Source organism: Periplaneta americana, chromosome 15 (assembly GCF_040183065.1).
Source record: "Periplaneta americana isolate PAMFEO1 chromosome 15, P.americana_PAMFEO1_priV1, whole genome shotgun sequence".
NCBI classification, from domain to species: Eukaryota; Metazoa; Arthropoda; class Insecta; order Blattodea; family Blattidae; genus Periplaneta; species Periplaneta americana.
The window spans coordinates 102955433-102981821 of record NC_091131.1 but is presented as its reverse complement, the minus strand read 5'-3'; the positions used below and the strand labels follow the sequence as shown (position 1 = coordinate 102981821).

The 26389-nt window shown below is 37.0% G+C and overlaps 1 protein-coding gene across 5 annotated transcripts in view; it reads left to right on the top strand.

The window, feature by feature from the left end:
- LOC138715231 (facilitated trehalose transporter Tret1-like) overlaps positions 1-23428 on the top strand; it is a 453955-nt gene extending 430527 nt beyond the window's left edge. For all 5 annotated transcript variants that reach the window (XM_069847929.1, XM_069847932.1, XM_069847933.1 and 2 more), the window contains one exon: positions 17876-23428. In XM_069847929.1, the coding sequence (XP_069704030.1) occupies positions 17876-18664 (789 nt within the window). In that variant the 3' untranslated portion in view covers positions 18665-23428. The remainder of the gene's footprint in view (positions 1-17875) is intronic.
- Positions 23429-26389: the final 2961 nt, after the last annotated feature.

The following is a 26389-nucleotide window of genomic DNA, read 5'->3' as shown; positions in this document are numbered from 1 at the left end:
GCATGTAATAGTTTCTCGTGACCAGTGGCGATTTCTCTTAAGGAGCACAGGAGCAGTGCACCACCTTTTCAAATAATACACATTTTTAAAACTATTATTGAGCTGCAGCAGACTATGTGAGCGACATAATTTCTGTATTATAATACTAACATTAAGTAAAAATAGCACCGTACATGCACTAGTTTTGTTGACGCCTGGAACTTATGTTTACCATTCGACACTTGCGGCACACTGTTCCATTCGAGCATGCGCAGTAGTAGTGTTTTACTGGCAAGCTTTGGAGAATGGTAGAGAAGGCAGCATAGAGTGCTTAGGAGCACTTTCAGATGTGTTCTCAAGCTCTAAAACTAGACAACCTCAAGTGAAACCCCGCAAAACACGCCAAATTCTGGCATCTCTCTCTTTCTTTCTTCTCTTTCCCTCGCCCCGCGTCCTTCAGACGTCAAGTATCTGAGAGGGTGTGTGTAGGCATCGCAGCCAATAGAAACAACCACCCTACAGTTTTACCACAATTGCGGATTCTTCATTTCTACCCTGACTGTCGGCTAGGAAGGTTCCATTATGTTAGCAATGCAGGCAACTAGTCAACCTCTTAATATTTTTGTTAACAGGTTTGACAAACTGTGAGCGGACCGGCAAGTATAATACTGCTGCAATCACACCGTTGTCGATTTCATTCTATTTCATAGCTGATTTTGAGTTATGTTGTGCCCGTGCATGTGCTTTCTGAGAACATAGCTACACTATTATCAATTATTCATTTCACACCGATCGAGACTGACAAGAATAAATTTGTACATAGTGAAGAAAGATATATTTTTGCCAAGGTAATTGAGTTCTTTGATGCTGAAGACAATTATTAATTTACCAATTACCACTTCGTCAAGCAACTAGACGAGCTGCAATTGCAATAGGAAAATCGGAATCGGAATCAGAAGAAAAATGAAAGTAGTCGATAGCAACCGCACCGAATAAAAACAGAAAAGTGAACAAAATCTTACGTACTTACTGTACTTACTGCTACTGAATCCGGCAACACTGAGTATGAAGTCTATCCCTCCCACCCTTGCTCGCTTGCTCATCCCCAAGACAGCTACAGCGTTCACGTCGTAACTCGGTCAGGATTCAGGGTTTCAGTTCGATTTGTCTACTTACAGTTGTTAGCTCGTTCCATCATAAATGTTACAATGAATAGTGTGCAAAGTCTTTTAAGTAGACCATTTTCTATACGACCTCTAGATGAAAAGATAGAAAAAAAGAAGTTGGGTAGACCTACACCTGATTTAAAATTACAACAAGTGACGAAGAACAATAATAGAGAAGTGACGAGAAAATTCAACAGTCGGATTTACGAAAAATGTGAGTGGTTATGCGGCTGCAATATAAAGAATGCTGTCTTTTGTTTTCCTTGCCTGTTGTTTGGCGGTGAACATTCATGGACAAAAACAGGTATGTTTTATAAGTTTTATTTATTTCTCTGTCTGAACTTAGGACTGTGCGTAGTAACTAAGTAATTTTAATTATTATTTCTGCAGGTATGATTGATTTGAACCATATGCACGAAAGAATTAAAAAAACACGATTCTTCTGCTGCACACATCAACAATATGCTAAATTTAGCAGTATTGGGTCAAACAAACATACAGGCACAATTGGATTCAAGTTATAGGCGATCTGTTGAACTTCATAATGATAAAGTTAACAAGAACAGATATGTGCTGAATATCATAATCAATTGCGTTCGGTTTTGCTGAGCTTTTGAGTTAGCTTTAAGAGATCACGATGAAAGAGACTCATCTTTAAATGCTGGTATTTTTCGTGGCTTCATCAATTTTAGTTCCGAATTAGACATAGCTCTTAAGGAACATTTGGAAAAAGCAACAGTGTTTAAGGGCACATCAAACACTATACAGAACGAAATCCTTCAAGCCATTTTGGATGTATGCCATGATGAGATTTCAAAAGAAATAAAGAATGCTGACTTCTTAGCAGTCATGGCTGATGAGACGACAGATGTATCGAATGCTACTCAACTAGTAATGATTTACCGATACATTGCAAATGGAAAGCCAGTAGAGAGATTCTGGGCCTATAAGAACCCTCCTCAACAGAATGCCGAATCTTTGTGTATTTGTATAAAGGAGGAAATTGACAGACATGTCGCAGAAGACCCCAGTAAATTAATTGCTCAAACTTACGATGGATGTGCGGTCATGAGTGGGGGCAGTAATGGAGTACAAAAAAGAATTAAAGAGTTCTATCCAAATGCTCAATATGTACACTGCCATGCCCATCAGCTGAACCTTATCATGGCAAATGCAGCCTCAATTAATCGACATGTCAGAATATTTTTTGCTAGCCTTGGAGGATTTTGTACATTCTTTTCTAATTCTCCACAGAGAACCAATGTTTTAGACAAGATAGTAGGGAAACGTCTTCCTCGCCCTGTACCAACGAGATGGAATTTTCACTCTCGCACCGTAAACACTGTTTACGAGTACAGAGAAGAAATCCTGGAATGTATGGGGACAATTGAAATGCAGGAAGACATCAAACACAAATCCACAATAGAACAGGCAACTGGGCTGAAAAGAACACTAAAAGATGATGATTTTGTATTTTGGCTCTCATTGTTTCATCAAATCATGCCTCACGTTGACATACTTTTCAAACAATTGCAAACGAGAGAATTAGACCCAGTTATCGCTAAAGAAAACATTGAGCAGTTCATACATGAGATTTCAAAAATTAGAAATAATATAGGCACAAATGAAAATAGTCCTGAAGAAGAGAGTCCAGCAAAGCGGAGGCGAGACGGCAAGTTCACGAGGATCATGGAAGCCAAAGAAGTCTGTGATGTAATTATCTGCCAAGCAAAAGAAAGGTTCTCGTTCACAGGTCATCTCGTAGCTGCTAACTTGTTTCTGCCAGAATGTTTTGCAAGATATGTGCAGTGTTTCCCCGACAAATACCTCAATTTAACAGTTCAGGCCTACCCATTCTTGGATTCGAAAAAGCTCCGCACAGAATTGGGAGTGATTTATTGCAGGAACGAATTCAGATGCATGTCGGGAGCCATGGCACTCTACTCTTTCATACACGAGAGAAACTTAACTGAAACGTTTGGGGAATGTCTAAGATTTCTCAAGATTATAATTACAATTCCAATGACAACATCAGAGGCAGAGCGATGTTTTTCTACACTTAAACGTGTCAAAACATTTCTTAGAAATTCAATGCTCCAAGAAAGACTCACAGCGTTATCTATGTTATCCATAGAAAGGAAATTTATTTCTGAAATTCCAGATTTCAACAACAAAGTCATAGACAAATTTGCGAAATCGAAAGAAAGAAGAGCAGATTTTTTGTACAAAATCGTGTGAATTTTATATAAATTAAAATAATATTGCAATACAGTATTATACAGTATTTTATAGTGTGCTAGAAGTGAAACTTAACACTTTGTACAAAAGCGTGTGAACTTTGTTATAGGACACCATATTACGAAAACAGTATTTAGTGTGCTACAATTGAAATTGAACACTTTATTTTGCTATTAATGGACCTACATCAGAAACTGATTAATTGTAATTTCTTGACTAACAAAATGTAATAAGCAGACATCGGATTGTAGGGCAAATGCCTATTTTGTTTCTTTAGGAGAAAAGTAAAAATAATTATTAATATTTGTGTTTCATAGAAATTGAAAGGTATTAAAAGAGTTTTATAGTGCCCTAAAATGCCCTAAAACGGTTATTAGAGCCTAATTTGTTAATATTCGCCTAAAAATGCCTAACTCACTGTAAAGTTTCGCATTTTACTCTTACTTTTTATAATGTATACATGCATTCACTGCGAAATTTAAGGCATTTAAAAAGTGGAAAGTTTGCTTCACACCGGCCATGAAACCATTGATAAAGGAAACAAAATGTTTTGAATCTCACGACACTCGCAATAGATTTCATCGAATTTAACATGTTTGGAGGCATAAATGCCAACAAAGAACCAACCTCAGTTTTGAAGCAGGCAACAATCACAACATGTGCTGGTACCGATTCAGAGATATACTATACTATAAAAATGACTGTTTTCGGTCTGAAACCGATTAGCTGTACTGCCCGTCAGAGTGTCATAAAATCACAATTTTTGGAGAAAGAGTGTTTTTGAAATATTTATGAAAAGTCGTAAAATTGCGAATTAGTAGGGTAAACCGTTACAAAATATTTAAAAGAATGGCCCTCCTAGTGTTAACACTACCAGGAAATGCAACAATAAGTGGAACTTTGTATTTTTGTCCAATTGAATCTCAATAACAACGGTTCATTTGAATGCTCGTTAACAGTTGCTCTTTCCCTCACCTTATTTGTGTTGAGAAGTTTTGAGCGGTAGGACTTTTCCTGTGAAGTTTAACGCGATAATGCCGAAAAATATAAGTGCAAAATCTACATTGATCCGGCAATGGCTAACAGAATATTCAGAATTCACTTATGATGGAAAAATAATATTCTGCAAGATTTGTAGCAAACAGGTATGTAACAATAGTTGAAATATATAAATTCTATTAATTTTAATGAGTAGGCCTATAATATTTATACATTGACTGAGCTATCCAGAGGTATAATTCTTTTTAAGACCACTACACTTTAACCTTTTAACTTCCGATAGTTAAAGTATTTGCAGGTCATTAAAATTTTGATTGTTCGAACCCACTAACTTTGTGATAGAAATACGGCAATACAACAATTAGGATTTTATTTTAATTCAGTTTACTTTACATTTTTAGATTTCGCAAGAAAAGAAGTGCCACCTAAAGCAGCATGTGCAAGGAGCGGCTCATAAGGCTAAAGCTCAGCAGAAAAATCAACTGCAACAAACTTTACTAACACAGCCTACTTCATCCAATCTCAGCAGCAATTTCTATGCTGATTTAACCAGAGCGTTTGTTGCTGCTAACATTCCCTGGAATGCAATTGAAAATCCGGTTTTAAGACAGTTTTTACAAAAATACTGCAAACAAAATATCCCATCTCAGTCGACCCTAAGAAAAAATTACTTAGACAGAATATACAATGAAACTTTAGCTTCCATTCGGGAGTATATAGGTGATTCTTACATATGGATCTCTGTGGATGAAACCTCAGATCCTATGAATAGGTATATAGCAAATATGGTAGTAGGAAAACTTAGTCCTGATGGACCTTCGATTCCACACCTCGTATGTGTTAAGGAACTTTCGAAAGTGAATAGCTAAGGCATTGCTTATTTTGTAAATAAAGGCCTACAGTCTTTATACTCAGGTAATATAGACGATTCTAAAGTTCTGTTGTTTTGTACTGATGCTGCCTCATACATGGTTGCTGCAGCTCTACTTCTTAAAACATTTTATCCTAACCTCACGCATGTAACCTGTCTAGCACATGGCCTTCACAGGGTTTCTGAAACAATCCGGAATGAATTTCCTCTTGTCAATTCGTTTATTTCTAACACAAAAAAATGTTTTTGTAAAGCCCCATCCAGGATTTCAATATTCAGAGAGAACTTTCCAGATATCCCACTCCCACCTCAGCCGGTTGTTACACGATGGGGAACCTGGATTCAGTCAGTGGTGTATTATTCCAAGTATTTTAGAGAAATGGTCACAGTTATTGATAAATTACCTGAAACTGATAGTGCAGCGTGTGTGAAAGCAGTGAAAGATTGTCTGAATGACTCACGAGTGAAAAACGATATTGCCTACATAACATCAAACTTTTCTTTCATACCTGCAAGCATTGAACAATTAGAACGTGAAAAACAATCTCTTTGTAGCCAAATAACAATAGTAAAGGAAGCTCAAGTGAACATACATTCTGCTTTGGGCGAAACTGGGAAAAAAGTTAAAAATAAGTGGGACAACGTATTAAATAAGAATGTAGGATTTTCATTGTTGGAAAAAGTATCAAGAGTGATATCGGGGGAAAGTGTAAATGTTCCAGTAAGTATTGATGTTTCTATTGTACCCAATTTAAAATTTGCGCCTCTCACATCAGTTTCGGTTGAAAGAAGTTTTTCTGCTTTCAAAATGATTCTCAGTGACAAAAGGCAAAGGTTAACTGTGGAGAATTTAGAAAAAATTCTGGTGGTGTACTGTGCAGATAATTATAATAAAGTCTGAGCATGGAACTGAATTTCAATAACTTAAAATGAGTAATCTTGATATCAATAATCATTATTTCATTAGTTTCAATATATTAAATTTGTGCAGCTCTGTTTATAAATATAATATAGTATTCTTTTTTAATGTTTAAACATACTTTTTTGTGCGTATTTTAGTGTATAACTAAAAGTTTCAGTGAAAGAAATAAGTATGATACCTTGATGTGCCTAAAATGCCTATTTTCATTAAAATAGAGCCTAATTTTACAAATTTTGAGCTTATTTTAGGCGCCTAAAACTGCAATTTTTAGTGCCTAAAAATCCGATGTCTAGTAATAAGTCTATAACATATGCTGAAAGTTATGTAGTAGATAGTACAATAATAATAATAATAATAATAATAATAATAATAATAATAATAATAATAATAATAATAATACCAGTAATAATAATAATACCGGTAATAATAATACCAGTAATAATAATAATAATAATAATACCGGTAATAATACCGGTAATAATAATAGTAATAATAATAATAATAATAATAATAATAATAGGCCTAAATATTTGTGCACCACCAAGATTATTTCTCACCACACGCCACTGCTCGTGACACAAGCAGGTTAGAAGACCTTCGTGAGTTCTGACTAGAGATGAACAAAACTAACTGCCGCTCTCGCTCGCTGTGTTCGTTGCATTTGTCTTTCGAGTCTCGTCTCGACATTCTCGTGCTCTTCGAGTCTCGCTCGTTATACTCGAAATAGCATTTGGTCGGCGTGGAAAGATTTCGTAACTTTGAATAAGATACATAATTGAAATAAATAACATAAATGTTTAAATGAGACAAAAAGACAAAACAGAACAGTGTTTTAGTTATCAAAATATTTTGGTTCTATTATATGATATTACCTATGGTTATATAAATAGAAAAAAAAACAATTCTCAAATAAATTTGCATTTCTAAGAAACATGAAACATGATTTTAACAACTTTTTACTTGACATTGCACGCTTGATCTTAAACGTATGAAAAGAAAATTCCAATCTTTTAATAAGGGCCTAGTAATTAAATAAAGACTGGGGGACGGATTATTATACGCTGAAAGGTAGAGATGTTTCAAATAGGCTACTTGATTGTTTATACATATATAACAGTTGCCAAACTAGATAAAAGTTCAGTCAGGTATAAACAACTGCTGACTTCGGGACTTGATCACAATATTGAGTCTCGGAAGACTCACAACCAGTCTTTACGTCAAGGACGCGACGTGTACAACATTGTCGTGCGGGTTTTCGGCTTTGCGGATGCTGTTGTTGTTCATCTCTAGTTCTGACCTGTGTTATGTAAAAGTGCACGTTGTTTCGTATGTTTGTATTTCGATGAGTTCACTGTGATCCCGTTCAGTCAGACTAGGAGACATGCCGCCACCAATATCTACACTGCAGTTGTTTATTTCAGAATTTGGAAATGATTATTTTTGTGCAAGGAACGGTAACATATTCTGTAAAGTGTGCAAAGTGGAACTGAAGATAGAAAGAGAGACGACGAGTTATTCAAATTCACTCTGGCAGTAAAAAATATACGGAACAATTGCAGTTGTTTCTTGCTGCAAGAGATGCAGATTCTAATTGTGACCATTCGCAGTTTTTCAGCGATTTGTGCTTAATGACAATTGGAAAAGGTTTCAGTTACATAATCTCAAAATGTATATTTTGTCATTGTAATAGTAGTTATTTAAATAAATAGATGTGAATTACAGTTTGTATATAATATGCATAAAACTTCTGTTTATTTTTTATGATATGATTAATTCTGAAATGCAATTGTAGTCAAAGGAGGGGCAAACATATTTGTTCAAAACGTTTCGGTTGTGCAAACCATTGAAATTAAGTTGGAGTGTTGTGATGATATGCTCCATTATTTACATTGACCGTAGGCCTACTGTACCGCCACTTCCGCAGTGAGTGCTAGACATTAGGGGCCCTATTCATAGACATTCTTAGCGCGGACTTTCGGTGGATGATCAGCGAACTAACGTTTTTCGTATTCATAAACCAGTGTTAGCCATATGATATGATATGAATCCTTTTTAGCACGCTCATAGCGCGGGCTAGCGAAATGTCTATGAATAGCACCCTTAACTCCCTCCGTACAAGACTATATTTCTCGATAAATTCAGTGTGACAAAAATGTGAAGCCTGTATATGACTGTGTACAATATAAAGTCGACAGGCTGACCTGGAACGTTTTCTGCATCTATTACGGTTATAAGAACTAAAAAAAAGTCTAGTACCACAGAAATGTTTACGAAGAATTTTAAAAATTAGATGGCCAGATATAATCACAAACTCAGAACTATGGAAGATAACAAATCAGAAAGAAATTACAATAGAAATCAAAAGACGAAAGTGGAATTGGATAGGACACACGATTAGGAAAGAAGATGGAGCAGTAGAAAGAATGGCTTTGGATTGAAACCCCCAGGGTAGTAGAACAAGAGGAAGGCCAAAAAATACATGGAAGAGAACAGTTTTGGAGGAAATTGCTAAGGAGGGGAAAACATGGAGCGAAGTGAAGAAGTTTGCTACAAATAGGATCCGATGGAGGCACTTTGTGAATGCCCTATGCTCCTCATGAGGAGATACAAGAGTTTGATTGATTGATTTATTGGTTGGTTGTTGATTGATTGGTTGATTGATTGATTGATTGATTGATTGATTGATTGATTGATTGATTGATTGATTGATTGATTGATTGATTGATTGATTGATTGATTGATTGATTGATTGATTGATTGATTGATTGATTGATTGATTGATTGATTGATTGATTGATTCATTGATTGATTGATTTATTGATTGATTTATTGACCACAGGAATGTATTAATTTAAAGCAAATGTTATTCGTTACTGACCACTGGTCCATCTCAGGGGCTATCGAAATGGATAGATTTTCCTAGACTGCTTTCGAGCGTACGATCGAATCCCGCTTGGGCTAATTACATGGTTGAGATTTTTTCCGAGGTTTTCCCCAACTGTAAGGTGAATGTTAGATAATCTAATGGCCAATCTTTGGACTCATCTCGGCAAGTACACCATCTTGTTATCACCAACACCATTGACTATGTAATAACCTCGCAGTTAATACAGCACTATTAAATTAATAACTGACTAAAATTGCATTACTATAATATTTTATATTAGTAACATTAAATCAGATATTCATTTCTGATATTCGTCTTTCTTTGGGTACAATAAACTCGTATAAAATAGAAATGAAAGAGATTAAAATAAGAGTAGAATAATAAAGAATTTAACTTTTCATTTTGCTGAATTTCTTTATTTGCATGAGTATTTTTTCCTTTATTTCGTCAAAAAAAAAATACATTTATTCTGGGTCTCTCTGCCTGTTCCAGTAGGTAATAGTCCTGCATTGCCGCCATGCTATTTTCGCTCAGTAACATCATACGACGAGCTTCTTCATAAATAACTTTATTAATCTTACTATCTAATGATAAGAGGGAACAAAATTAGGCATATTCTAGACTTGGCTTGACTTGGCTTTTCGAGGGCTAGAACTGGAACTGGTCTCTGTACATAAACTTACATGGTCCATTGTGCGATGATTGTCCAATTTCGACAGGTGACCTGCGTGACATTAGTGAATCCGACACTGAAAAGTGAGCCACCCCTGACAGAAGCAGGTCCTATCCTCGAGCATCTAGCCCTAAGATCTAGGGCAGTAAGATGCAAACACTTCTTATATCAGCATCGAAACTCATACTATCCCCAAAGACTTTACTTCAGCCTATTTTAATCAATTGCAGATTACACAGGGTTATGAAATTAAATTTTGGTTCAAGGCTTTTAATATCGAAGTTGTTTTTGGTTAATTGTAAACTTCTGTTGAAGGATCTGAAGTCAGATTTTGCCTATCACGTATGAAACAATTTTTATGATGATTTTAAGAATTGCCATTCATGCAGTATTAACACATTTCAATTCATAAATCAAGTAATCTCTGAAGATATCTATACCATAAACAAAATCAAATAGCACTATCTTGTTCATATTCACAATTTAGGTTCAACTCATTTCAAGTCTCATGCAGATTCATTTTTCAATACCGCTTCCTCTTCATCTGGAAGTTCTGTCCTCGAGATTGTCTTTTATGTTGCAGCTCCACACTGTCTCTTTTCATAGACCAATAGTAGTCAGCCATCATCACTACAACCCATCTGCCTTGATAACGCTTTTCTATTTCTTTCATGTCTTGATGAACACTTTCTCCGTACTCTTCGCTATAATCTCCAAGATAATCAGGGAATAAGTCAAAATGGCGTGAAGGAAATGAATTTTAATGCTCATTTTGCATCCTAAATTTTTCATAGCTACCAACATATTTTCTACAACGTTTTTGAAATCTATGTGTTGCCTATTCCGCAAGAAATTGCCAACCACATTCTTAAATTCTGTCCAAGCCAGTCGTTCTTCATGGGTCATTAAATTTTCACAGTATTCAGCTTTCATCAAACTACTTATGTTGGGTCCCACAAATATTCCTTCTTTGAGTTTAGCCTCAGAGAGAAACGAAAATTTAGAACTTATATATTTAAAACAATCACGATTTTTATTCAGGCGTCACATAAAAAAAATTTAGTCGCCATGACTACTTGTCTTCGGAATTTGTCTACCTCTGATTTTTACAATATAATTTTATTAAAGGTTGGAATTAACAAAATTAAAAAAAGACATAGATTGCAGTACAAATTTAAACTAAAACAAATTATATTGACTGTGTATTTTACTAGTCTGTATACCTATATTGCAATGAATGACTGTAAACATTTTAAGTGTTTCAAATGAAAATTTTCTCCTTCTTTCTGATAAAATACATTTCCTCCTTTTGCTGGTTGAGTGGAAGAGAAGGCCTTAGGGCCTTAACTCTGCCAGCTAAAATAAATCATTATTATTATTATTATTATTATTATTATTATTATTATTATTATTATTATTATTATTATTATTATTATTATTATTATTATTATTATTATGGAGTGCTTGCTACCAAATTCTTCTGTTAGAGCACTGATCTTGAAGCTCCTAACTTTGTTTTGTTTTCGCATTTTCAATGAACAGCAGACCTGAACTGTGTAAGTAGAGTTGGATCAGTGGCGGTTCCTCGGGGGAGGGAAGGGAGGAACGTCCTCCTCACATTTTCTTCTTTTGAAAGTAAATGCCAAATAAAATATGTGCCTTGAAATTCGAGGAAGATTCGATAATTTTTAAGTTCACAGCTATAAGAAAAACTCGGTTGATCGAGTTTTAAACGACGCGCGCTCATGTGCTGTAGAAAACTGTGAGAAAGATGCGAGATTATCTGTGTTTAGGAAAGGCACTCCATTCCTCCTCTACTGCAGTTAACACACATAGACAACAGCGCACTAGCGGCCAGAGAAATAAGCAGAGTTTTAAAGCAAGTAAATGAACGGAGAGGGAGGAGATCCTCCTCTGAATCAGCGCATGGGCGGGAAATAGAAACTGACTGGTCGTGCAGCAAGCTCGCTACCGCTGCCACCTAACGATATTGCATTCAACCGGACTATAACACATCTAGGAGAAGACACAACAAAAACAGTTTTACCGCAATGCTATGAAAGACATCATGTAAAGTTTTTTTTAATTATAAATCAAAAATATTATTCATTGCACTTTATATAGGCTACTATTCATGGTTTGAAACTTTCGTGGATATTTGAAAGTTAAAGTCGGGTTTATGTAAAACAAAGAGGAAGTAGTTCTAAGTAGTTGGCCCTTGAAATTCACTTCTATTCATTGTTTACTAGACAGGGCAACAGCTAAGTTGTCAGTTTTATACAAATATATTTGAAACTGAACGTAGGTACTCCAAACTACATCATTTTTAACATAAAAAATTAATCGGCCACCGGCAGCTTTGAACAATAATGATAGTATGACTTCACAAGAACTGACATTCTTCAAAAGCATGTGATACTGAACTTGTAAAATGTACATGTGGCAACACAGACCACGTGCGTGGGTGCAGTGTTCTCGCTTTCCTCAGATTATTTCCCATTCCCATTTCCATTTCCATAAAACGGTTCCGTTTACGAGTTAGTAGCTTGTCTCTTCCAACACTTGTGATGCTGTAGTGTGCTCGAAAAATGCCACGAGGTTGTGAATTTCCTTGTAATTGTTAATTTGCGCAATTATTCAACAATGAATGGAAGTGAAAACATAATATATTTTGGACAATTTAGGAAACTCAGTTTACAAGAACAGATTATTGCTATACATAAGGGAAGGCCAACCCCAACACTACCTGGTCTTACATGTATGCATGCAGGCTAATTTGTAGCACGTTTCATTCAAGAAGGTGTCATTTCGTGCTGTTAACTTCTTTCCTCCTCTTAAGAAATATGCAGGAGCCGCCACTGAGTTGGATGCCTCCGAGCTGTACAGTACTCCATACATACACTAACTACACTGTTGCGGTTTGCTTGGAGACTGTGGAGCAGCGGTGACCAACGCGGGTGTCGTGATTACATCGTGTAGTCACAGACATTCAAACGGTTACGAGGAGTTTCCTGTTCATTGCTGTGTGTTTCATTCACGTACTGAAGGCAAACAGTGGCGGTGTCATGTCGCTCTACAAACTCTGTCTCTACAAGCAGTAAGAGGTGGTTTCGTAAAGAATGAGAAGGAGAACTTCTTTGTTGTTCTGTCGGACAAAATGTAATATGTTTACTTTGCTCAACGGTTCAATTAGGAGTATAATAGAAACATTAATTGCCACGCTGAATAATAGCACAAGCCCTTAGAAACAAATCCTTCGAGGTCCATGAAGAGGTGCACTGCGTTGCGTCTGAAGGCGGCGGAATTAGAAGAGCGGACATCGTGGCTCTAGACAAGACTAATAGTAAAGATTAGATTTGAGATGAGCCAGACCCAACTATCCGAGGTCAACAAAGAAAAACAACAAATTTATGAGCCTACTATTCCGTATTTTCGAGAAAAATATCAGATGGAAGGCACCTGGGAAGTACATGGTTTAATGATCGGAGCGAGGGGCACCATCCCACGATCAACTGTAAACACTATCAAAACATTTGGAATCCATGACATCATTCCAAAAATAATTACTTCAACCATTAAAGGGTCTGTGGCAATTCTGAAAAATCATTTATACGGAATATCATAATACCCCCCCCCCTTTTCTATTCGTTAGTGTGTGATTGTTACAAATATATGTACAAATTTATTATTTCTTAAACTTAAGCTCCTAGTTCACATTTAAATTTGGCTCATCTATCTTACTGTAATCATTACTATTCTTATATGTGTGTTTTCTGTGTTTTTGGCAACCCAGGATGCCTGGGCAGACTATTTCTTGAAATAAATTATATATTATTATTATTATTATTATTATTATTATTATTATTATTATTATTATTATTGTTATTGTTATTGTTATTATTATTATTATTATTATTTATTATTATTGACCACTAAGTATGTGTTTCTACAATTCTTCTGTACGTGCATGAATATTGATATTTTTAGATCTTTTCCCTAGAAGGATAAAATTATTAGGTTTTATCTCAATTTTAATCTTCTTAATCTTTAGATGAAGGTAACTATTTATTAGTTATTCATTTAATAATAATAATAATAATAATAATAATAATAATAATAATAATAATAATAATGTAGAAAAACTGATTCAATATTATGTGCCAACGAATTGTTAAACGCAAGGAATTGACATGTCTTACATCATAGCCAGGAAGAGAAAGATGACATAAATAAATGTAAGGAAGTCAGCTACATACCTAATGGGGTTTCAAATATCTCGTGCTCTGAAGCCTTTTAATAGAACAGAATTTCTCAAAAGAGTAATAATTAAAATAGCTTAAATAACTTGTCCATAAGAAGTTTTTAATTTTGAAAAACTAGAATTTCTCGACCAAGTATCGAGAGAAGAATTTATAACATTTCTGATTGCATTCAAGAGGACGGTTACAAAAAGAAGCAAGAAAAATCGTATATTATTCACTGGCTCTTGATGACAGCAGTGACATTACTGACACAGCAAAGCTTGAGATTTTTATTCGCGGGATTGATCAAGATGTCAGTACAGGAACCACCACTGGTTGTAGTTTTCATGCCAAGTACCTTTCCTTCGTCTCCTTACTTCATAGGCTGTCTGTCGCATGTAATCACTGCAGCTCGAGTTTTGGTCACCGCTGCTGTAGAGTTATCCAAACGCAGGACTCTAAATATAGCTACAAATGTATGTTTCTTGTACAAAAGTAACGTAAACTGACGGACTGTTTCCAATATTATTAGGAAGGGTGCCACGAATAGTTGAAACATGGGAATGACTGGTGGAGAGGTAGGGGGGAATAAGTTAATCTTTCCTACCTGCTTTACAGTTCATGAGTTGCGGTCGACATAAGCAAATACAGTACTGCAGTACAGATATAAGCACACAAGACAGGGTGCCATATTTAACATAAGTGAGTTCTTTATGGGGCAGACGGTAAAATAATAGAGGCGATAACTAATCGAAAAATACCAACATAAAGTCGTCTAATGGAGGAGTTATTTATTTAGATAAACAGGGAAGTGGGATTATCAAACGTATATAACTTTGAAATATGGTCACATTAGTCATTTGACAAACGAGTGCCCTTTTCTGAGGAGGACGCCAGCAGTGTGTTCTTATAGCCACCAAATGTCGTCATGCAGAACAATGAACTAGTACTAAAAATGTCTGTCGCCAGTGATACATCAAATGAATATTAATTCAACGCCTGCCTGCTTACCATTGTTACAATATCGTTCATTTCGTGTGGTCAAAATTAAAAATAAAAGTAATTTCAGAAAATACTTTCGACGAAAGAAAATTGGTTCGTAACATTAGTGATCCAACAGAAGCGGTAATAATGGAAGTCGATGCCAAACGACATTGGCTCAGTTACACTAGTAGGATTGTTGAAATTGAATAAGCTTACAAGTACAGCAATAAGTTATAGGAAGAAAGTATAAGAATGTGACGCTTGTGATTCTTACAGATACCAATCAAGAAACATAATCGGAGTAAAGGTAATGTCTTTGTGTAGGGTTTGATGTAGGTCTAACTAGTTACCATATTTTTGTCGTAAGTGTATATTTCATTCAGTATCGTAAGCGACATTGCAGTTGGCGTAAAGCCTCGGACAGCAACTCATTTTATTGCCGCTCTAGAATCGACGGCAATTCGGAAGGCGGTAGTCTGCTAGCGTTTGAGTCGAGACAGATAGCGAGAGCAAGGCAGCGTACAACATTGCCACATCGTACTTCACGCGCAAGTGCAATACGAATAGCACAGGAGAGAATTTAAATTATCAAAAGACAATAATGACCTTAGCCGTTGATTACTGTAAGCATAACACCAAACAAATCCCTTGTTCTTCACTAACAATATTCTTTGCACGGTTCTCAATCCCACACCACATGCTTCTGCAGTCGTTTCTTTTTGCGTTGGCAACGTTGCAGTCAACATCAAGATGGCCGGCAGCGTTCTGCTCGTCAACGTTTTTAAAATAATTATATACCTTAAACACTATTTTCCACGCCTGTCTGTGCAATACTTGTCTTTTTACAATCTCTCCTTCCATTTATTTATCTTACACACACACAGTAAATGTTAGTTTTACTTATTCACTGTATTGAAACACTCACACGTCAACAAACGAACTCTGAAAGTACTTGTTATAGACTGATTCTGATTGGTTCTACTGTACAAGTTTGTGACGTCACATACCAGAAATGCTACGGCGCATGTAGCAGCCGACCGCCTTCCGAAATGCCGTCTAGTCTAGTTTGTGTGTCTGTGTTGGAGTGCGAACTGTGTGCTTGAATTTGCAAACATCAGGATTGTCCACCAAAACTGTCGGACAATTTGGAGACTCCAGGAGTCATCATGTCCACAACTGATTCGGTATGGCTCTATTTCAAGAGACGGATGAATATTAGGCCCTAACTATGCGAGTGTTTCTTGAAAGATGTTCGAATCCAGCAGTGAAGAATCCCGTAATGTCTGTGTTTAGGACGCTCGGAATCCACAGAACTGTTGCTCGAATAACCGACAAGGACCCTGATTCACGTAAACCGAATAAAAAACAATGAGTCTATTTATGAGAGTTGATGAATTTTCGAAATATATCGTCCAACGTGTTGTATACAAGCAATTTCATCGCAGTATCTGTTTTACAGTGGATGAATAAAAAAAATATATAAAAATTATATTACGTAGTTAATGAAGAGGATTTTACATTTCCATATGGAAGAACTTTGCTTTATAACCTCCTCACAGGGTCTCTAGATTTTCTTCCAGTAAAATCATAGGGAGTGATAGTATGGAATATTAATGTTCATATAAACATGTATCCAATTTTCAATGGGTGTGCAGATACAGCTGTTTGAAAGTTACGCGTAACAAGCTTTACAAGTGGCAAGGAGAGACATATTTTATATTTATGTTTTCCATTAATATTATTCTTGTTATTTGATGACTTTGATGGCCGGAATTCCACAGTATTATGCACTGTTGGGCGAAGAAACAAACGTAAAGATTAATTTCTGGTCCTACAAAGTCACTCATTTGAGTGCGCTCCTTGTATAATTTTATTTTATTGGGTTATTTTATTACGCTGTATCAACATCTAGGTTATTTAGCATCTGAATGAAATGAAGGTGATAATGCCAGTGAATGAGTCCGGGGTCCAGCACCGAAATTTACCCAGAATTTGCTCGTATTGGGTTGAAGGAAAACCCTGGAAAAAACCTCAACCAGGTAACTTGCCCCGACCGGGATTCGAACCCGGGCCACCTGGTTTCGCAGCCAAACGCGCTGACCGCTACTCCACAGGTGTATAATGGCAGTTGACTTAATATATTATATGTTAACATATACGCCGAACATGGAGTCAGGTCACAAAGGGAAAAACACTAGAGAAGAATGATTCGATCCGATGCAGCGGATTGAACTTCGGCGTAGCGCAATGGTTAGAGCGCTTGGTACGTAGAACCAAGGACCCGGGTTCGATCCACGGAGCCGGAGCAAGTTTTTCTCCTCTAATAACCATTGTTACCGTAACAGATAAATTCTGTAGGACCATAAATTAATCTTTACGTACAACAGCTTAGGCTATACTTTTGTTCATTCTATGTCAGCCTTGTCACTGACTTATGGGCCTTCTCCACGAAACTTAATTTTGAAGCGCACATGTCACAACAGAAATATCTTTTGACTTGTGATATTTTTCTGCAAAATGGTAGGCCTATACATATCTCTATAGAACAAGAACTAGCAATAAATTCAATTTTCTTAAAATTTGACTTATGGGGCGTCTCAAAAAACGGATTCATTTACGAAAAGATTATTATTAAACATTTACGAGAAAAATAATGAGTTACAAACCTAATACACCAATGACTGAAACAGCCTGCTGAAGTCTAGATGATGATGATGGTGGTGGTGGTGATGATGATGATGATGATGATGATGATGATGATGATGATGATGATGATGATAAGTCTAGTGGTGTACCTCGCATCTTTAATTACAGCTACTAAGATTATAATTTTGTACAACGAATACTTTCTTCTATGACAACAGAGTTAGCCATTCATACTACTGTATGCTTCACATAGTTGTGTTCGTTTCTAGGCGGAGCGAGAACTTCAGGAACTCTTGAACCGAGTGAAAGACGAAAAGAGTCTCTTAGCGAACGACTCGCTTACAATTTCCAAGTGGAATTTGACGCAGTATCTCCAACCACAAGTTCTGAAGCCGTTCTTCATCATCCATATCTTCAACCTAATTCAAGTCGTGTGTGGAACTAACCTCTTCATATTTTACGCCGTGGACATCATCTCCGGACTGAAGACAGATGGAGGTTTGGACATCAACTTGACCACCAACCTCACCTCGATAGTGAGGGTTGTGTTCATGGCAGCGTCCTGCATTACTCTGGTGTGGGTGGGGCGCAGAACCATGTCCATCTCCTCAGGTGTGGGCTCTGGCGTTGCCGCTGTGATACTAGGGACACTAGTTCATTTCCAGAACGTCCCAGCATGGTTCATGATTGTATTTATACTCTTATACGTGGCATTTAACACATATGGGTTCTTCGTGCTTCCTCCGTCAATGATTGGGGAGATTTTGCCCTCCAAGATCCGGTGTGTTCTTGGAGCGTACATTTTTACAATGAACGACATAGCGATGTTTGTAGCAACAAAAGTGTTTCCGTCAGTCTCGAGAACAATTGGCGCAGAAGGTTTGTTTTGGAGCTTTGGTGTATTTTCACTTCTTTGCTCTCTTTTCTTGTATCTTATGTTACCTGAAACTAAAGGACGTTCTCTTGTGCAGATAGAGAAATATTTTCTACAGTCAAATGTGTTATGGATCACTCGAAATAAGAAACAGAAAACAACAGATACACAGATTAAATTATGATAAAATGTTCAGAGACGTCGCACTGAAATTAAGACGTATAGATATGTTTATTTTATTTATTTAAATATATTCGAGTATATTATGTTTTCTGCACGATTTCATTCCAGAAAAATTAATTCAAGATACGAGAGTTTGTATCTATCACCATGATAGCGGGGTTGATACTTTTAATGAGGGGCATTCGAGTGGATAACTCCCCATCCTTTTGCTATACACCGTTAATAATTACATTCTTATGTGAATAGATTATTATTGACCGATGCAAATGTTAAAAAAATTAAATACGGTATCATATTTCTGAAAAAAACTATTTTCAACATTTATAAGGACAAGCACAAATTACTTTCGAGTAGACAGCGTACTCCGAATCTCACCGGACCGGTTGACAACAATGACGTCACACTGCAGCGAAATAGGAACAAAACTGCTGGAAGGTTCGATGGCTGTCATGGCGGCTGTACAAGTTGTTGTCTGTGCTATGTTAGCAAGATTTTTCGAAATTTCCGCATTGGCATCTCGTTCAAAGAAAAGAGAGCATAAAAAATGTATTTCTTGAATCGGTAGTAATAACTGGTCCGTTGACATGTTCGCTCATAAGCCATTAGCATATCGTTTTTACGTTCTGCTCATTACAAACAATACAGCAGAACTAAAGCAGAACACACCGCCATGACACAACAGTGCACGATGTCATTCGTCTGCTAATTCCCGCCCTATACAAAAACCAATCAGATTCACTGATGGCGGCAGTATAATGCAGATGTTATCACTAAATTCAATATCACTGTAATACTTCATGTTCCACACTGACCCATCATTGTATGCCATGACCCTCCGTTCCTGAATGAAAATCTTGGATTAATATGCCTTAGGTAAATTTCCTTCGGATGAATTTCTTTGGATACCTATATTTTCGCGGTTGTGAATCGACTAAGCTTAAAATTACCTTTGAGTGAACATTTTCTGAGTGAAAGTTCCTAGAATAAAAATTTGTCATACTTACCGCTTACTCATTTGTGAATACATTTAATTCTCTCTCTGTAGACTGAATGTAGTATTTGGTTGTTACACTTCATTTATCATCTAGTTCCTGTCTTTCAGCATATTTCTTCTTTAAGTACCATATTCAATTTCTGAACCACTGTAGAGAATGTATGTGCTATCCTGGATAATGGTGACGTCATAGGTATTCCTATAGCTTTCCTATAGTGAGTAGGATTATAATATTATTAATCTAGCAATTGTGGAATGTCGGTAGGAGAATAAGGATTGGCCGCGAAAACCTACCACCTAACACTGCCCTTGTACACCACGAATTCCACTTTGACCCATCGGGAATTAAACCCGAGTCTCCAGCGTACAAAACCCTAAGCTCTAACATCACACCAAACGTGTATACATTACCCCAATTCAATGAGCCCAAATCTGAATTACATTTAACCTGCCCCTGAGACAATACTAACCATCATACAAAAACAACCTCCTTTGGTCTAGGTGGGATACGAACACATGATCGTGCCAGGTCTGTATATTTCAGTAGTTAATCATATCTATTTTATATATTTCACGCGCAATGTCACACTGTTTCAGTGTTCCACAATTAGAAACGTAAATTGCAGTATTTTCACTTCAAGGAGATACAACCCATACACACTGCAGTTTCGACAGAATGGAGTTATTTTATGTACAGAACCCGGCAAACAAGACTTGACCCTGGTAACATGCTCGCTAGCTCAAGGCTGGTAACTGAAAGACAAGAAGCCATATTGATCATAGTGACCAGTCTGCAGATAGATACAGTGCGATTATTTAGTCCTGACAGTCGCCGGAGATATGCGCGTGGGACAGGCGAGTCCATTTAGTTACGCCAAGGAGTGTTTGGGTTATTCACTCGCTTGCCTTTACCGACCGCTCGCCCTATCTCTACCCCGGAACACTCCCCACTCCTCCTATTACTTCCCCTCTTTCGCGTCGCTGAGCTGTCAGGACTAAATAATCGGTCAGTACAACTGGATTCAAATTACCAAACAGCGGTCATTTTTGTTGGCGTTCTCACAAGAGGCCGTAATCGTAAAAATAGCCCTGGTCAGTTACTAAGTAACTATTATTTATTGTAGAGATCTCTTGTCGAGAAAGTTACACGTTAAAATGTTTGCGTATACTATTTCAGCAACATTTTCTGGTAGCTACCCGACCTTCTAAGGCTCTAAGCCGTCTAAGGCTAAGGGTACGTACAAGATGGAATCCTCCCCTGAGCACGAGAACACTCTCTTTTAGGGGAGTGCTAGAATGTTGTAAATTTACAATTTCTTTGTATTGTATTTTTCTGGCAATAAACATTATTATTATTATTATTATTATTATTATTATTATTATTATTATTATTATTATTATTTAAAATTAATATTTCCCTATCCATTATACGCGTCGAAATGACGAGCAGTAGGCGTTTAGAACGTGGGGAAGTTCTACGGACGCATGCGCAGTAAAGACATTTAGGTGGCTGGTAGCTGGAAAAATGAAGTGATTCATTCTACGAGCTACCAACGAGCTAACAGGCTACATAGCAGTCTACCGACCTGGCCTCGTCTTGCACGTCTCCATTGCTTAATGTTCGGGCATTCCTTTCGACTAGGTAACCGGGATCAGGCCACCAACTACCAACCAGGTTCCGTCTTGCACGTAGCTACCTTAAGTCTCTAAATCAGTCTCTAATCCCGCGTGGGCACTGCTTACACCACTCCTTACTTTCTTCACAAATGTTCTATCTGTCTGAGTGTACGTACAGTGGAATATGGCGAAAAAATTACAGGTTTCGTTTTAATTTCAAAGAAGTTTGGGAACCAAAATAGTTTGTAAAGTCTGTACAGTACAAATAGTTTAAAATAGGATTGTTAAAATGTTTTATATTAACAGAATACTTGCGATAAAGCAATGTATTGTTTCAGTTTAATGTGTTGTGCAGGATGAAATAGAAAGTTTTCAAGAATCTACGAGAAAAAAATTTAATGAAAAAGTCAATCTGCAATCACTACTATACTAAAACCTAGGTTATGAACCGACGAAACAGGAAGTAGTTGGATGGGCGAGAGGAAAGTGCGGGTTAGAGGGGTAGCCTGTGCATTGATGACACGCTGAGTGTGGGGGATGGAGGGGAGAACGAGAACGGAGCTTTTGATTGGACCTCGCGTGAAAATGTCGTCTGCTAACGAAAATCTGGCAACGGAAACACGGAGACAGTGTAGCCAGTTCATTTGCAGTACCACGTCCATTACGAGTCGCTACTAGCGTCATTAGCTCATGCTTTCTTAAAAACAGTAATTTTAATTACTAATATTGTAGATAGTGTTATCGAGAACTATTTACAGTAGTTATTTTGAACATATCGGTGACAAACGCTGAACACGCTTTGAATCTCGCGCCACTATGTGGCAACAGAGCTCAGAAAGAGAAGAACAGAACGTTGCTTCCAGTTTAGTCGGTTCATAACCTGGCTTTTAGTATAGTTGAAAATGCAATGCGATAGAGTTATCGAATTTCAAAACACATACGCGAATCACAGAGAGCAATAGCATTTTTCAAATGTCAGGTAAAACAAGCAAAGTATTTTGTGAATTATTACCCAATGACAAGTTTCTTAACTTACGTAATTTCGGAACTAAGATGCTGGCAATCATTTGATCTACGTAAGTTTGCGAATGCATTTTTTTTAATGAACCTGATTAAAAATACTGCGCGTACACGTCTAGCAGACTAAAATTTCTCTAATCTCGTATCTTGTTTACGTTTATGTAGTACCGTCGCGAGGGGTGACTTTGTGCCGTGAGGGTGAATTTGTGCCATTCGCGAAAAATGTATGGAAGTATTCTTTAAGACCGTGACAAGGTTTTAAAGTCTACTTCCTTACGTTTAGTAGTCTTTAAAACCTTGTGACGGTTTTAATGACTACTTCCTTACGTTTTTTTATGAAATGCGCGAATGGCACAAAGTCACCCTCATGGCACAAAGTCACCCCGCTCGACGGTAATAGTATTCGTCCTCATATAGACAGACTCGTCCTGAACAAATAGTGTAGGTGATTTAGAGCACATAAATGATTATTATGTATAATGAAGACAAAGCCAATAAAAAAGACCATAATTATTATGCAAAAAAAAGCCTCACAGAAGATCTTGACGATGTGTGAACAAGATTAATGCGAAGTGGAATCTTCAAGACGTTAAAGCAAGAATTATGTCGCAACGATCTGTTTTACGTTGACTCAAAATGATGTTTCATCTATACAGCATGCCGTCCACTTGACTAGAGCATAAAGCAGTGACGGGGAACAGCCTCTCTCAGAGAGCTTCGCTTCTCCCGCTGCATTAGTTGATGTATGTAGGTACGCATTATTACTGCTCTGTTTGCAATACGAGTCCCCCGTCCCCGGCATAAAGTGACAGGAGGCGAGCTGCGAGGGAGCACGTGACAAGGGTGAAGTCTTGTTTACCGAGCTCTGTATATATGTAAATTATTGCATTTCCTAATTTTGTGGTAGGCCTATAAACAAACATGATGTTTGTCTTATTATTTTATTTGTATATTACTACCACTCAAAAGCAATTTTATCTGTGTTTTTGCATTTTATGTGTAAGTTTTCTGTTGTGTACAACTGTCTTTTTAAACCTTATTATATAGTTTGTATCGGAAGACATTCAAACAATTCTACAAGAGTTAATGAAATCTGTACAGTATTATTAAAATACTAAAATTAACTAAATTGTTGCTGTTTTAGTTGTGATTGTAATAAAATTTTACCTATTGTCAATCCATTCCTTGTATAAAGTTTTCAGCTCGAATTTCGGTGTATCAGACATCATAGCCGACATAGACTACGTGATTATCGATCCAAAACCCCCGAGTATTTATATTCATATAACTTAATTAATAATTGATAGTATGCACATAATAAAATTATATATTTATTTCATAAAGAGTACTAACCTGTGTTACAGGAATTGTTCGAAGTGGTTCTGTCTGATACACACGTTGCCTATTAGCCGTATTATTTCACCTTTAAGAGCATCCGCAATACCAGGGTTGTTTTCGTACACTTTCTGTTTGAGGATACCCCGATAGATTAAAGTCACACATCGACAAATCTGGAGACCGGGAAGGCCATAGTCCACTACTTATTATTCTGCCGTCAAAAATTTTCACATAGGGCTTACATTGAATTCGCCTGTCTGTGTGCCCAGTACAATTCATACAGTTGAATAACTGGGATTAACAGTGTAAAGCAGGGTTGAGCAGAATTGTGCACTTTGTGCTTGCACGGTGTACTACGAGAGAAGTGTGCTTTTAGAGTGCACGAAAACCGGTTTATTCAAGTTGCGGTACGTACTGTATGTTTCAAAAGAAAATGTTATTCTACCAAACTAAATAAGAACACAAAGTAATGAAACACTTCCTTAAACACAAAACAAAACATGTCTGTTGCACATTAATTCATATTACTCAGTATCTCAAGATTTGGAGGAACTGTATTAGCACAAGCTATGCGAAGAATGCCGTTAAAAGCCCATCATTTCTTGTTTGAATTTGTTTATTTTCGTAATAGAAAATAACTGTTCACATCTATAAGTGGAACAAAATAAACACGAAACTTTCTCACACAGCTAATGCAGAATGGGAAAGCGTCCTCTTGGGAATCAATCATAAAACTGCATAAGACTTTACCTTGAATCATATTTCGCCCGCATCTCTCGACCACATCGCAGGTCAATCAATTCACACTATAATGAAGGGGGGACGTTATCAATAATCAGTTGGAATCGGAACATGTAGCAAAAATACGCAAATCCATTTCCAGGCAATCTAAATCGTGAAACCTTGATGTAAATTTCTCTAATAGACCGGATAGAATACATGCGTATATTTCGAAATTTTCATTGTTCAAAATTCTATGCGCTTAGACAAGAATGAGAAATGATATAACCTATTTCGCCCTTTTGCATTTGACGTATCCATAGCAGCAATTTCTCCTTAAAAGCTGCAATTCTATCTGCAAATTGTGTATTAAGAACTTCTTTTCCCTGAATCCTAAATTTAGCTCTTTTAAAAGCTGTGTAAGATCTGTGTTAGCTGCTGGCACACTACAGCGCGCTGCAGCGCTCGCACTTGGAATACCCCGTGCGCACGGAGGGCAAATGCACTCGAACGCCCATCGCTGGTGTAAAGTGTCAGCAGAATTGTGTCGCCAGGGTAATACAAAAACGGATAAGGAAAACCCATTCACTGTGACCTGGGCCAGACTTAATGCAAACCTAAGTTCCCGGCATTCTTACCGAGCTGCGAAATTGTTGTGTGGGAAGCAGTGCGTTGGAGGTTTGTCAGATCTTATGTGTAGATCGTTCATTAGTTACGCGAAAAATGATTTTCCAGACTGTAGTGCCGTGAAACGGCAAGAATTTTATCTGCGAGAGTTGGCGACTTGTTTACCAGACTAGTGATGAGAGACGGCAGAAGTGCAGGTCCCATAGGTTTGACTCGCTCTGTGCTTTTTATGTGTGTGTTACGTGCTACAACAATTCATTTTATTTACCATGTTACGAATGATATTACTGTTCATAGTTTATTTTATTAGACTAACATTAAAATACAATATAGGCCTAAATTAAATTATTTATTCTACACCCAAATAAGAAGAGACAATGTTGTTTGCTGAATTGCAAACAAAAGACATTCTTTATAATCCCGAAAAGTAACATAGGCTATTTTGATTCTATTTATAAATTGCACGGCTTAAATAGATCATGTGAGCGATGTTATTTAGATATTGATTCTGAAAAAGATCAACTGGGCATAACAAGAGGATTTATAACAAATGGCGTTAATCCTTTAATAATAAAATTTCTGCTTATAGAGTCATCTGGACCAAGTGGTAAAGAATTGGACTTGACACAAAAAAAAATTGAAATAATTCAACTTAGGCCTATATATAATAATTTCACTTGGGAAACTGTTTTTCCTTATTATGAGTTGTGTAGTTTCATTTTGTCAGTTTCCATCTGAGCCGTTTACGGGGTGAACGCCATCGGGGAAAGTATGGCACGAAAAAGGTTTTCTCGCGTGGGTGAGTGAGTGAGTGAGTGAGTGAGTGAGTGAGTGAGTGAGTGAGTGAGTGAGTGAGTGAGTGAGTGAGTGAGTGAGTGAGTGAGTGAGTGAGTGAGTGAGTGAGTGAGTGAAGAAACATAAAAAAGGTACGCGAAAACGCGTCATTTTGCTTGGGAGTTTGGGGCTGAGGAAAATTAAATATGTGAGCTCCAAGCCTGTTGGTCACTTGTCTCACTCCGAGTTCTCTTGTTCCACTGAAGGAACTCTAGAGAGTTTTGAAGGGGAAATCCGAAAATGTACGGAATCTAATAGTACCACATAAAGAGGGAGAGAAGAGAGAAGCATGACAAAACAGCATCGGAACAGAAAACGCCGGAAGATGTAAAAGTCTGCACTTTCACTGTGCGAGTGGAACTCGAGTAAAATCGCCCATGTACCGAAGGCAATAGGAAATCCAAAGTTCCTATTTCGAAGACTTTTGTGGGGACGCAGATGTAGGTAGTAGCCTATTTCTTTTAAGGCTCATCCCGACATTTTTTGCTTCAAGGAGAACCATTTTGAATATGAATGATTCTCCACGTTTAGGAAAACTATTCGACTTTTGTTAATATCGTTTAAATTCACGATTAT